Raw genomic sequence first — 14,470 nt, forward strand, 5'->3', positions numbered from 1 at the left:
AAATATTCCAGAAAAACTTGTGAGTTCAGTTCACACTTGGCAAGCCATCCAACCATTCAGGAACCAACCACAGCCAGCCCAACACAGTGGAGTCAGTAGTAATCACTGAGATCAGTAAGGAGAGATCCCTAGTGGGAAAAGAGTATATTAGGCAACAAGAACCAGGGGCACTGAATTCCAGTCACTTCTCTCCCATCAATGATTCTCTTTTCATTGCCAATAGCAAATGTTAGTAAATTAGCTTCTTTATGAAACTTCAGATGTTAGCAAATTAATTTCTTTAAGCAACTTGAAATTTCCTAAATGGATCCATGAATCTTTGTTCTTCACGCTCAAACTTTGAAAAGACTTTTGTCCATTTGATAAACTCTTATTTAGCATTCATATTTCTGAATGAATGATTCATAATTCAAATACAATCTACTCTAGGTAATCTTTGCTGGTAACCTTTTTTGTCACCTAACCCAAACCTGTCTTCCCTCCAACCCTCCCTACCCTTTTCCCCATTTTGGCTGTGTTGGGGATCTAAGGGCCTTGGGCATGCTAGGCAATGGCTCTACCACTAAGCTACGCCCCTAGTCCCCAAACCTGGGCTTCTTAAAATGTGTGTCTTCAATTGCTATGCCTAGGAGTGCATGAAACAGTATGCATTGGTACATTAGTTGAATGAATGTCATTTTGCTTTTTCCTTTAACAGTTTTCAGTAGATAATTCATGAACCCTGCAAAAAGATTCAAACTGCACAAAAAATTCAGTGAAAAGTATAATTTCCTCCCCCTCTCATCTCTTCCCTTAGTCCCCATTTCCCCCCAAAATTTATTATGCACATATGGGTATTTAAGTGTATTCCTGTTATTCTTTTATACATGGTAAACAAAAATTGGGCTGAGATGCAACTCAGGGTAAGAGTGCTTGCCTAGCTTTCCTGAGTAAAGAAGCCCTGGGTTCAATACTCAGCACTGCAAAACAAAAGCAAAAACACCCATATTCATAAAAAATAACATATACATTATATGCACATGTACATAAACTCTGTGTGTGTGTGTGTGTATGGTTTAAAATGTTAGGTGCTGCGGGGGTGGGGGGCTCCCCTAGCACATGCAAGGCCCTGGGTTCAATCCTTAGCACCACATAAAAATAAATAAAAGGTATTGTGTCCAAATACAACTAAAAAATAAATATTAAAAAAATGTTAGGCACGTCTTATATATTTATACACAAGAGTTGCTTTGTATTCACGTAAGATAAATCAGGTTTATTTTTTAAAATTGAGACAGTGTAGTATTTCATGGAAAGGATGTACAACTTACTTCCATCTCTGGTTTATAGTTTCCAATTTACAAAAAACTACGTTCATTACTACTCTCAGGGCCCACAAACAGAAATATCATCGCCCCTCACCCCACTGTCAGTGGCTCCCACATTATCAAATATCTTTTCACCATCTCAGGGCAGGACCATCCCAGGGCAGGGTCCTGAACCCAACCGAACGTCACCCCTGCCTTTCCACAAAGTGCCCGCGCCTCACCGAAGGGCAGAAGGCTAGTCGCCCGCGCGCGGATTACGACGGAGCCGAACAACCCCCACCCCCGCCGCGGCTCGGGCCCCAGCGTCTCCCGGCCGCCGTAGTAGCTAGCTCAAACGTGCCAGAACTGGCGCCCGCCTCGCCCCGTTCAGGGTCGCAGGGGACCCGGCGCAAGGGGCGCGGCTGGCTCGGCGCGGGGCGGGGCTCCGGCGGGGCTAGGCGGGGCTCCGGCCGGCGGGGCGCGGCCGGCGTGCAGAGCTCCTCCCCTTTCCTCCGGCGGCGCCGGCGGCTGCAGCACTTCCGGGTCGGCGCGGAGGCGGGGCGGAGGCGCCGAGGCGGCTGTTATTGTTCGGCTGGGCTCAGCCGGGCGCTGTCTCACTCGGTTTCGCGGGTGTCAGTTTGTACCGCTTCCTCTCGGCCCCTCACTCCCAGCGGCTGACGGCCACGGCGGCGACAGCGGGCGGGGCCTGGCGTTTCGAGGCAGCGGCGCCGGGGTGAGGGGCGCGGAGGAGGAGCAGTAGCAGGAGGAGGAGCCGTGTGCCCTGGCACCGAGCGGCCGCGGCCATGGCGTACGCCTATCTCTTCAAGTACATCATCATCGGCGATACAGGTGAGGGCTTCGGGCGCGGCCCAGCAGCTGTCTGCGGCCCTCGGGCCGGGGCCGAGGGGCAAACGGCGCCTTGCGGCGTCGCGGGCGCAGACTCCACCCGGCACCTCCCTCCCGGCCGCGCCGCTCCATTTCCGCAGTGCTGGAGCTGGTGACGTGGGCACTGGAGCGGCCGCGGCCTGGTCTGGCCAGGCCCGGTCCGCGGCCCCCGCCCGGCCAGCCCTGCAGCCGACAGCCGCGGCGGCCGTTTACGTTGCCGGGTCGGGAGACTGTGTGACAGCAGTGCCACCCGGTACCGAGCCGCTAGGGCCGGTCTCAAATCACTGCACTCCGTCTCTAGGGCCTCCTTTCTTGGGTCTCTTCGCGGCCCCAGAGAAATAGGGAGGCAAAAGAGAGCAGAAGGTGATGTGACCCTGGTTTTGATTTTTCTGATTAGTCCCACCTTCTCCGACCTGCACGCACCCGCCCAAGCCTGAACAAGGCGCTCCCTTGGTGTAGAACAGCCAGCTGAATGGAGAAAAAACCCTTTAAAAAAAAAAAAAAACATTATTATTTTTAATACCCTCAACTCCCAAGTCAATAAGTTACATCACATGAATGGACGAGTGGGTAATCCCTTTCGGGGTCATTAAAGCACCAAAGAGTTCTGGCTACTTTTGCCACGTGTAAACTGGGGTTTTTTTGACTTGATAGTAATGCAAGGCCAATCACTGCTCTGGGTGTGTGCTTATGTGTGTGTATGTTGGGGACGCTATTTCAGTCGTGTCAAGTCCTGGGTCATAACTACTAATTTTCGGGTGACCTCATGTCCATTAGAAGCAGAAGAAAAGTCAATTATTTTCAATTAAAATAACATCCTAGTATATTTCACAAATATATCAGCAAACTTATAAAATATTTTTAATACCTGCGATTATGGCATTACTTTGAATCTAATAATAAACATAAGACTGTTCAGGTGTTATAACTATTAATATACCAGAGTCTGATTTCAGTGGTTACTCTTGCACAACTTTGGACCCTTTGCACAACTTTGGAAATGTAAGCAGCAACTTGTAGTTGCGCTAATGATGTAGCAGGTTCTATAAGTAACTATGGAAGCATGTTGTTTGCTGCCTAAGAGAAAAACTTGCTTCTATAAATGTGCTTTTTTTCAGCATTTTTTGGTGGGAGGGTTGCATGTGAATGGAAACTGGAAGGCTTTCTATGTAAAATCCTGGGTAAAAGCAGTGTTTTCAAAATGTTTGGTAACAAAATGTTGTGGTATATTTGGAAAGAAAGGAGGATTCTAAAACCATTTAGATTATTTTAAAAAATGAGATTGGGAAGGTGTCAGATTAACTATAAGATGAGTAGGTTTGAGAAATGGATGAGTAACAGATTATCTTAGCAGTAGCAAACATGCAAGTTTAGACTTTGCAGATTACCTTTCAACTTTTATTTTATTTTATTTATTTTATTTTTTGTGGTAGTGGTACTGGAGATCCAAACTCAAAAGGACCTCCTCCATATGAGGCAAGTGCCCTACCACTCAACCACAGCCACAGCATTTCAGCTTTTTTTTTTATTGAGGACCTACTATGGGTAAATAAAGGATTGTGCAGGGAGAAGTGTGGCTATAATATTAACAAGTTGGTGCTCCACCCTCATGAAATATGTACTTGTCCAAAAATTCCCTAAGCAGTTCAAAGGGAAGGCATACCTTTCTCGGCATTGCTGCTGTTAGGCACTGAATATTGGACACTTGACTCTGTAAAGTAGCATTTCTCCCCACTGTCATTCCACCAGTACAGTTCACTTGTCAGTTTAATCTTTCTGAAATGTGTCAGGTGTCAGGAGGCAACTTCTTTGTTCCCTCATGGTTTTTCAGTTTGAGCTTCAATAAATTCCATATTTTAGTTCCTATTTACTTTTCTAGCTTTCTTTCTCTGTATTTCCCACCTTGCCAGTAGAGCCAGTGACTGGTTTCTGGGATTTTCCCCAGGCCCTGCTGCTCCCTCTTCTTGTCACAGATTTTTCTTGAGAAAATCTGTCAGTCCTTCTCAGTCTTATCCAGGTCTTCTGTAAGGCCTGCAGAGTCAACATTTATTGAGCTCTTACTATATGCCAAGATTTTCCTGATGTCCTGACTGGAAGTGACTGCCACTTTTCTGCATTTTTATTTCTTGTTTTGTATGATTCTTCTGATGTTAATCCCAGTCTGTTTTGTTTTATGGGTAATTGTCTAGGCATCTCTATTTGATTATGTGTTTTTTAAAAATTTTATTTCTTTTTTTTTTTTTTTTTGGTAGTCGTGTTTGAATAGCATGCCTTTATTTTATTTATTGCTGTATGGTGCTAAGGATCAAACCCAGTGCTTCACACATGCTAGGCAAGCACTCTGCCACTGAGGTATAGCTTCTGCAACAGTCATTCTTAGCCTTTCCTCCTCTTAGTCCTATGTGTTATGAAAGGATAAATGTAAAAGTGCTTTGATTTCTCAAAAGAAATAAATCATGCACATTTTTCCTTTTTAGGATTCCCTCTTTTAAGGAAGATGCTGTTAACACTTCTATATTATGATACTGTTGAATTGTTTTTTTACAGTAAGACCAAATGCAGTTAAATGTAGCTTTTATTTTCATAGGTAATGTCTTGTTTCTGAAAAATCATTTAGGAAAATATGTCATTTAAATCTAGATATAAAGTGGAAAGTGCAAGCCTGGCCTAATATTATAAGCAGATAATTATCAAGAGAAAAATTGTAATAAACCCATAATTTGTTGATCCTAAAATTCTGGCATCTGTCTACCATTTTAATCTCATCACTAACCAGGCACCTCAGCCAAGCACTCAGTCAGGAACCAGGTTGTATCCTTTTATCTTTTCTTTTTTTTTTTTAATTAGTGTTTTTTTTAAAGATAGAAGCAAACTTCATTTCTTTTCCTTCTTTTTTTTTTTTTTTTTTTTTTTTTTTTTGGTAGTGCTGGGGATTGAACCCAGGGCCTTATGCATGCCAGACAAGCACTTTACCAACTGAGCTATATCCCCACCCGCAGCAAACTCCATTTCTTTCTGTTGAATTATATTCTTTTCTTTTTTTCTCTACTCTTTCTTCCTACTCCCACTTGCATTTTAAATAACCCTTTTGTTAGGACAGCTTTTGATTTTGTCTTATATATAAAGGCATGTCTTTTGGTGAATTTTCTTTTCTTTTTTAATAAATTTGCCTGCCATCAGGGGAGTTGCTGCAAGGCATAATTGCAGAGGTGGTATCTGAGCTGAAATTAGAATGATGTGTGTGAATTTGCCTTATGGGCAAGAGGGAATGTCTGTATCTCAGGGAAAGTCATGTTTGCAGCTCAAGAGAGTAACCTGGGTTAAAGATTTGGGTGCTTATCACAAAATGAAATCATTATTATCTGAGAGTTCATGATCTGAACTATTGAAATTGGGAGGTTTTGTAGGGAAGAAAATATCTCATAAAAAGCAAATCGTTATTATCGAGCTTCCACTCACTGATAGTTAACCCCAAACTTTCTTCCCTGCATATTTCCATCCTCTTCCTTTAGCATCAGGACTTGTTGATTATAACATGATTCAAGTAGTTAAAGTGAAATTACATATTATACAAAAAAATGAAAACTGTTGTTTATTTGATGAAAATGATTTGGGAGATTTGGTATACAGGCAAAATCATTGACACACAGGAATCTGACAAGAGTTGTCCTGCTAGAATCAAGTACCTTGTGGTCATTCATAGTGAATATTGACAGAGGAGAAAGTGTAATTGTGATGGGAGCATTATCAGGAAAGGAGATTAAGAAGGAGGAATCAAAAGAGAAAGAGAGACAGGACACAGTCACAGACTTCACAGAGGAGTCAGATCCCAGAAAAGCAGATAACCAATGTCAAATGCAGAAGCCAGGGATTGTTGGTTAAAATGTTAGGAAGGCAAGAGTGCTTTGCCACACTGTTAGATTTAAGAAGTGAATGAGAAGCCAGGCATAGTGGTGCATGCCTGTAGCCCCAGTGGTTTGGGAAACTGACGCAGACCGATCATGAGTTCAGAGCCCGCTTTGGCAACTTTGCAGGACCCTGTCTCAAAATAAAAAGGGGCTGAGGATGTGGCTCAGTGGTCACACACTCCTGAGTTCAAGCCCTGGTATCAAAAAAATATGTGTGTGTGTGTGTGTGTGTGTAGAAGAAGAAGTAGATGAGAAAGAGAAAGCAAGTAATAAAAATGTAAGGTATAGTTTCATTTATTTTTTTTAAAAACTGGATTTTTATTTATACCATGTAAATATGCAGAAAACATCTCAAATACACATTTAACAGTTACAGTGACTTCTGGGGAGGAGAATAGAATTGTATGTTTATACTGGGAAAGTTGGTATTGGTGAAATGGGGCTTTCTATATTGTGGGATTCCTCACAATTTTTTTTTCTTTAAGTTTTAAGCCATATCACATATGGTACTGGTACTTTTTTTTTTTTTTTTTTAATAAAGGGAGCACTGGGAAGTTAAAACTAGAACCATAGTATGAGCTATTTCATTGAATATGAAGTGTGAAAGGGAAGGAAGGAGTGAGATGTTTAGACAGATAATATCCATCTTCCTTGTAGAGTGTTTGTGTCCTTTTTGTCCCATTCCAGTCCCTCTTTACCATGAAATTAATTTTCTCTTGTATCTCTCCCAGTGTTCCCTCCCCTCCATGTTATCTCTAGGTCTCCTCCTCTTAACAGTAGCCAGTAATTTTGCTGTTTTCTTTGAACAGACCCCAATTTTACCATCTCAGCTCTTTTCTCCTCTCCTGGCCCAGCTTTTTATTCTTTGCTCATCCTCTTTCTGCAAGGCTGTGTCCTTTGCTACAAAGATTACAGCCACATGTGAGCCTCCCTTGCCTGCTCCCTAACTTGTAGTTTTCTACATGAAACTTTTTCACATAATTTCATCAGTTCTGTTTATTTGCAAGTTTTAAAATACTCTAGATTTTAGCTGTTTTTCTCCATGTGTAAGTAATAGATGTCTGGCAAAAAAAAAAAAAGATTCCCTCTGCTACTGTACACAGGTAATTACCCTCTTTTAATTCCTGCGGTGTTTCTCAACTTTGATATTCTCAGACATTACATTTTAGTAGCTCTACAGTAAATACTAGCTATATTTTTTTAAATGTATTTTTTTTTTTAGTAGTAGTACTACAGCATTCCTCTACTGGTCAATAATAGTCCTTTTTTGCCTATTTTTTCTAAAATGAATTTTTCTTTTCTTACTGTTAAACTTTCTCCTTTCAAACTTTTTCCTTTCTGGAATTTCATTTTAGTAATCCCTAAAGTATATCCATCACATTAGCTTTTCACAGTGTCTTGGTAGTATATTCTCATAAGGAATACTTCACACGTTTTATAGTTCCTATTTCACGTTAAAGGCTTATTATCTTTTTTTTAATTTTTAATTAACCTTTATTGGGGCTGAGATTGTGGCTCAGTGGTAGAGCATTCACATAGCACATGCGAGGCCCTGGGTTCGATCCTCAGCACCAAATAAAAATAAATATATAAAATAAAGGTATTGTGTCCAACTGTAACTAAAAAATAAATACTGAAAAATGAAATAAATTAACCTTTATTTATTTCTTTTTGTTGTTTTTTTTAATATTTATTTTTAATGTGGTGCTAAGGATCTAGGCAAGTGCAGTAGTAGCTCCGGAGTTGAACTACAATTCGAGCTGAGGCTTGTTATCTTTTAATCCTTCTGTACATCTTTAAGATTACTATTTTACAGATGAAGAAACTGAGGATGTTTGGAACCAATTATTTTTGGTAAGAAAAAATAGAACAAAGTGTGCCATGCCCTTGAATACAGGATGGCTTCACTTTATTCCCCTTTTAGCTTCCCTCCTGCCACCTCTTAGTTTTTCATTTTCATAGCTGTGATGAAGCTTTAGGTTTCTTCAGTTCTCGTTTCAAAATGTTTTCAGGTATTGATGACAGTTACTGTGTTTATGGCCAAAACTGAGGAAGAGAGGAAGAAAAATGAATATTGATGGCTACATGTTGCAGCCAACTCCTTCAAGACAGGATAGTGTCTGGCACAGAGCTTGTGCTTCAGTGAATGATGAATTTGTGTGTTAGGTAGGCTCTGCTGAGAAGACTGCATTCTTTGACTAGTTTATTCCTACTTGTTTCTAAAAGGATTTAAGGGCATGTGTATAAAAATTTATAATTTTTTAAATGACAATGGTAGGAAAAGGTATGTTTTATAGTGCTACCATAACAAACTACCAGAAAATTAGGGGTTCAAACAATACAAATTTAACTTGGGATTGATTCTGTAGTTTGGAAATCCAGTATGTTTCACCAAGCTAAAATCAAGGTTTCAGCAAGGTTGGATTTCCTTTCTGGAGAGTTGTTGCTCATTCAGATTGGCAGAATTTGGTTCCATGTTGTTATAGAGCTGCCATTCATCTTTCCTTGCTAGCTATCATCTGATGGCTTTAGCATTTAGAGCTTATGGAAATATCTGCATTTTTTGGTCAGTGGCTCCCTTTTTCCACCTTCAAAGGCAGCCACAGTGAGCCATATCTTTCTGTGTTGAATCTTTATGATTCGTCTTGGGTCATCTCAGCTCTCTAATCTAGGAAATGTTCTTCACTTTTAGGGACTTGTGATGAGATTGGGCTCACCTGGATAATCTCTCTGTCTCAAGCTCTAATTCTAATCACATCTGCAATTTTCACCTGATAGTGTAATGTTTTCATAGGTTCCAATAATGCAGGTGTGGACATCTTTTGGAGGGCCTTATTCAGCCTACAATAGAGGCCAAAGAGCAAATGAGATAGTATGGTTAATCAAAAGGGACATTAATTACTACCTGAAGTGTATAATACGAAGTTGCACGCACCTCTTTGAAGTGGACACTATGTTTAATGCTAAGCAGTGCAAAGAGACAATCCTAATCATTTACCCTACTTACAGTCTCCATTTTTTAAAAGTATGTACGTGCATATACTTAACTCCTGATATTAGTTTTATAGGGCATATTCTCTGATGATGTAACTCATTAAATTTGAATAGTAATGTTAGTGAAGTCTCATACTTTTTACATGAGGAAAAGGAGACTAATAGTTTTATCATGCTGCTAGTAACTGACCAAGCTGGAATTTGAACCCATCTCTTTCTGACCCCAAAGTCCATGATCTCTTCCGTATCATACATATTTCTTGATTCCCACAAATTTTATATCAGACCTCTTCCGTTGGCCTTCTAATTGTTTGGTTTGCTCAGTTGCTATGGAGGTACGTAGTCCGTAAGTTCCCTTTACTTAGATAAGACCTCTACTCATACAAAACAGCAGAACTACCTTGTAAAAAACTAAGTTTTTTATCAGCTATGTGACATGGGCAACTTTCCTGAGTCTGGTGTCTTCATCTATAAAATAGGACTGAATAAATGAGATTAGATGTGTAACAGTGAGTTAAATAATAAATGGTTAATATTTCATATTTACTTTTTATCCTGCTTCCTTGAATGTTTCTGTAATTTCCCCATATGCATTTGAAAACCTAACTCAAATTTGACCAATGCTATAATGTCTGAATAATGCTGATCAAAGCAAAAATAATTTATTTTTCCTCTTTGTGTACTCTAATGTGTTGATCACACACGCACATGCACACACCCCTCTGCTTATCTTCCTCATTTGTGGCCTTCTGGTACTTGAAGGAGTCTGCTATCCTTGACTCTTCTGTTTCTTTTCTAGTTGATTCTGGTATTTTCTTATACCTGCCCTATTCCTTGGTATCTAGATGTTTTACGGAAGGCTATTTACATTAGTGAGATAGTTTATCAAGATTCATTTTATCTCAGGTTTATATATTTATAGCAACTCTGCTTAGTTTAATGGATCTGACCATCTAAAGCCATAGTGATTTATAAAGATTGACAATTTTGTCCTAGGATCTATTTGTTGCAAGGAACAGAAACCCACTAGCTCAGAAAAGAAATGTAATAAGAATTTAAAGAAGGTTTATATGAGTCCAAGAAAAACTGTGTTTTAGCTTCTGTCACTGTGACAAATACTAGAGAAAGTCAACTTAAAGGAAGAAAGATATATTTTGGCTTACATTTTCAGAGGTTTCTGTTCATGGTCATCCGATTACACTGTCTGGGCATGTGGTGACGCAGTACATCATGAAATCATGTGGAGGAGCAAAGCTTGCTTTTTTTTACTGTGGCCAGGAAGCAGAGAAGGAGAAAGCACGTGGGCAGAAGGGACCAGAAGTAAGATACACCCTTCCAGGGCAGCTCCCAGGGACCTACTTCATTAAACTAGGCCCACCTCCTACAGTTTTCACCACCTCCCAGTAATCCATTCAATTATGAATCCATCAGTGGGTTAATCAGTTGATGAGATCAGATCCCTCGCAATCCATTCACTTTCCCCAGAGCCGCACCACTGAGGACCAGTCTTCAGTACATGAGCCATTCAGGGACAGTCAGAATCCAAACTGCAATACTGTGTAAACACATCTTAGGCATCTGAACACTCTGAAATCTTTGTTTTTCACTTACGGCTTCTCTCTCAATCCTTGATATAATTTAGAAATGTGTGTTTGAGTTTTTTTCTATATATTTATGTTTTTCCAATCTTTCCATTACTGAATGCTGACTTTATTTTATGTAGATCAGAGAATATAGACTGTAAGTATTGATCCTTCAGTTTTATTTTATTTTGTTTTGATTTGTGTGGCATGCTGGGAATTGAACTCATGCCTTCCAGCTTGCTAGGCAAGCACTCTATCACTGTGTTACATCCCCAACCAATTTGTTCAGTATTTAAAACTAATTTTGTAGCTGAGTATTTGGTCAGTTTTTGTACATGTTCTATATGTGCTTCAAAAGTATATTGTTTGTGTGGTGACTTCAGGTTCATTAGATTAGCTAATACATGTCCATTAGGACAGCTGTTGGTATGGATCATATCTTCTATGTAGTCATTTGTCTCTTTTTTTTGAGTTTTGGGGAGAGATGGTAAAATTATCCATTAAATCACTTGGCCTTTGGGCTGAGATCAAATATAAAAATCCAGTTGGGTGTGGTGGTACATGCCTATAATTTCGGCAGCTCGGGAGGTTGAGGCAAGAGGATTGCAAATTCAAAGTCAGCCTCAGCAAAAGCAAGAGCAACTCAGAGAGATCCTGTCTCTAAATAAAATACAAAATAGGGCTGGGTATGTGGCTTGGTGGTGAGTTCAATCCCGGTACCTCCCCCCACCAAAAAAAAAAAAAAAAAAGTCTAAAAATCCATTCTGAAAGAGTATTTCTTGTAGTTCTATCAGATTGGTCCCCTCCCATAAATTTGGGGGCTAATTTATAAGGTAGGTATAGAATCTGGAAACCCTCCAACTTACTCAATTATTCCTTTGTCATTGTTTCCCTCAACTTATTACTTAATATGATATTAATTTTGAATATTATCTGAATGTGGTGTGTGCTTCTTTTCTTACTTTTTTGATTAATTTTAGAAAATAAACATTACTGCTATAGTTGAGACCACTTATATACCCTTCACCTCTCTTTCCTACAGGTAATCTCCTGAATTTAATGTTTATTATTCCTGTGTAAGTTTTCGGATAATTGCTATATATGTGTGTGTCTGTAACAATATATAGTATCTTTTGTATTTTTTTTCCGAATCCATATTAACAGAATATTACTTTACTTTCTCTGAAACTTTTCTGTTCAGCAGTATTTTGAGAGGTTTATGTATTAATGCAGTTTGCTCTGTTTCATTGATATTAATTGCTTGATTGGCTTAATTACTACCACCCCCAGTACTGGGGATTGAACCCAGGGTTTTGGCATGCCAATTAAGCACTCTACCACTGAGTTATATCTCCAGCTATGATTGGTTTAATTTTAATTTTGTTCTGTTTGCTATACCACAGTTTCCCCTATCCCTTTACTTATAGTACTTTAGGGTAGTTTGCTTTTGTTGTAAAAGAAAATACTACGTAGATTCTTCTTGTGCTGGCTTTTTGAGATGTGTGTTATAGTTCTAGAAATATACCTTACATTGGAATTGTGAGTAGAAGATATGTACATCTTCAGCTTTACCAACTGATCTGTCTTTCCAAAGTACTTATCAGTTGACTTTCATTCTATGTCATTTTTGTTTTGTTTTGTTTTGTTTTGTTTTTAGAGCCTATGGTTTTCTTTGCAACTCATTGTTTTTTTTTAATTCAGTCTGAGGTTCTGTGTTGTAAAGGGAGAATTTAATGCTAATATATATATATATATATATTTTGTAATTATTGAATATGGATTTATTTCTACTATCAGGTACCACCCTGGTTCAGTCAGATGAGTAGGGATCAAGGCATAGATCACAGGTATGCCCACTCACCATGGGCTTTTGATTAGAGATAGGTGTATGTCCCACACAAGAAGCAATATGGTAGTCACATTTCCCATGATGTATAATGGCACCTCTTCTAAGACATAGTAGAAAATAATCTAATGGATTTTGGAATCAAACAATTAATTCCTAAGTTTTCTGTTTGAAAATTGGTATAGTACCTGTCCAGTGTACCCCTATCACCAAAACACAAGGTCCCATTTCCCCCACTAACTTTGTAGCTGTCTTTGAAATTCAAATGTCAATTATTGGTTTTCTTCATTTATTTATGGTTGATATGTCAATGTAAGTAGTTTATTCATGGTTGCTCTGCTGCCCCCAGTATTTTTAAAATTGATGGATGACTCTCCCTTTTACATTTATCCATTCTTAGCAATAACTGCTATGCATCTAAAAGTCAAATAACATATTATTCTAAGTCCTCTATGGTTATTTTAGCTTAGATAGCACTCTTATAAATTTTCCAATAGTCTAGTATTTGTAATTAAAGCATTTTGATTAGTGTGGTAGTTCTGCTGCTTGCTTATTTCTTTGGTCAAGTTCAAACCTCTTCATCTTCAGTGTTACCATCTAGAAAAGCCAATAGTGCTACCTGGCTTATTTATCTACTTTACAGGATTTTTGTGAGCTTGAATGTAAATAATATGTACAGTTGCCTTATAAGCTGCAAAGTGCTGTATTAATAACATCTTAGAGATAATTTTTTTCTGTTGAACTTCCTAAAATTAAGTTAGGAGGGTGAGTCTTGCCTATGGAAAAAGCTGTTCTGTTGACTTTAAACCATAATTGCTTGATTTGAAGGAAATAGGATTATGTGGAAACTACAAAATGGCAGCTCTTTGATGCACATGTCTTCATGAACCACTTAAGATTTAAAAGACTGTCCAAATGGAGGTACTATTTTTTTTTTTTTACTAGTCTTCAGGAATGATATGACCAGTAGTCAGATGATTTCTTCTATGCCCACTCTTGTTGTTTTTGTGATACCACTTCATTGATTTCTCTTAATTTTGGAGAGAGTCAGCTTTGTAGATTACAGAAGTTTTGGGTATAAATGAACCTATTGATCATTGCTTTTTTATTTTTGATGGTACTGGGAATTGAGCTACATCCCCAGCTCTTTTTTATTTTGTTTTGACACTGAGTCTCACTAAGTAGCCAAGGCTGACCTTAAACTTGTGAACATCCTGCCTCAGTATCCTGAGTAGCTGAGACTACAGGTGTGCATTATTGATCCTGGCTGATTAGTGCTTATCTTTTTGGATAAAGCTTTATTTAGTGTTAAGAGTATACATAACCCCCAGACCCCCTCCCCTCAAAAAAGTATACATGTCCCAGATCACTTGTGCTCAAAATGTAATAACTTGATACAAAAATTAATAAACAGCAAAATGAGTTACCCATTACAAATTGAAACAGTTAGTCATATGCCTAGTGAGTTGATTTACTGTTCCTACAAGTAAAGGTATTTGCTAACATTTTTTTTCAGGATAATCTTTGTCATTAGGTATAGAAATTCTATTGGTTTCATAGCTGAATATGCTTTTTTTAATATTTATTTTTTAGTCATAGGTGGACACCGTACCTTATGGTGCTGAGAATCAAATCCATGCATGCCAGGCGAGCACTCTACCTCTGAGCCAAAACCCCAGCCCCTGAATGGACTTTTAACTGATTGAAAAACTGTATCCATAAAGGGCTGTCCAAGTACCTAAGCTTGAGGGTACATGCTCCTACATGGTTATGGTTTGTTTGGTTTTTGTTTTTTTACATTTAACATTGGCACCATTTTAGATAAAATTCATAATGGTTGAAAAAGCTAGTGTGTAATGTGAATTATAACAATCTAAAATGATCTTGGTAACTAGAGTGATTGGCTATACTTAGTAAAATGAAATTAAATAAAAATTAAGTTAAAGCCCTGTATTTACTTTAAAAGTA

At 38.7% G+C, this 14,470-nt stretch overlaps 1 protein-coding gene across 1 annotated transcript in view; it reads left to right on the top strand.

Annotated features, from left to right (window-relative positions):
• The first annotated feature begins 1,820 nt into the window (after positions 1–1,820).
• The window catches only part of Rab2a (RAB2A, member RAS oncogene family), a 91,866-nt gene continuing 79,216 nt past the window's right edge, over positions 1,821–14,470 (top strand). The window contains exon 1 of the mRNA XM_026390801.2: positions 1,821–2,135. Within this exon, the coding sequence (XP_026246586.1) occupies positions 2,090–2,135 (46 nt within the window). The 5' untranslated portion in view covers positions 1,821–2,089. The remainder of the gene's footprint in view (positions 2,136–14,470) is intronic.

The sequence above is a fragment of the Urocitellus parryii genome, chromosome 7, assembly GCF_045843805.1.
Source record: "Urocitellus parryii isolate mUroPar1 chromosome 7, mUroPar1.hap1, whole genome shotgun sequence".
NCBI classification, from domain to species: domain Eukaryota; kingdom Metazoa; phylum Chordata; class Mammalia; order Rodentia; family Sciuridae; genus Urocitellus; species Urocitellus parryii.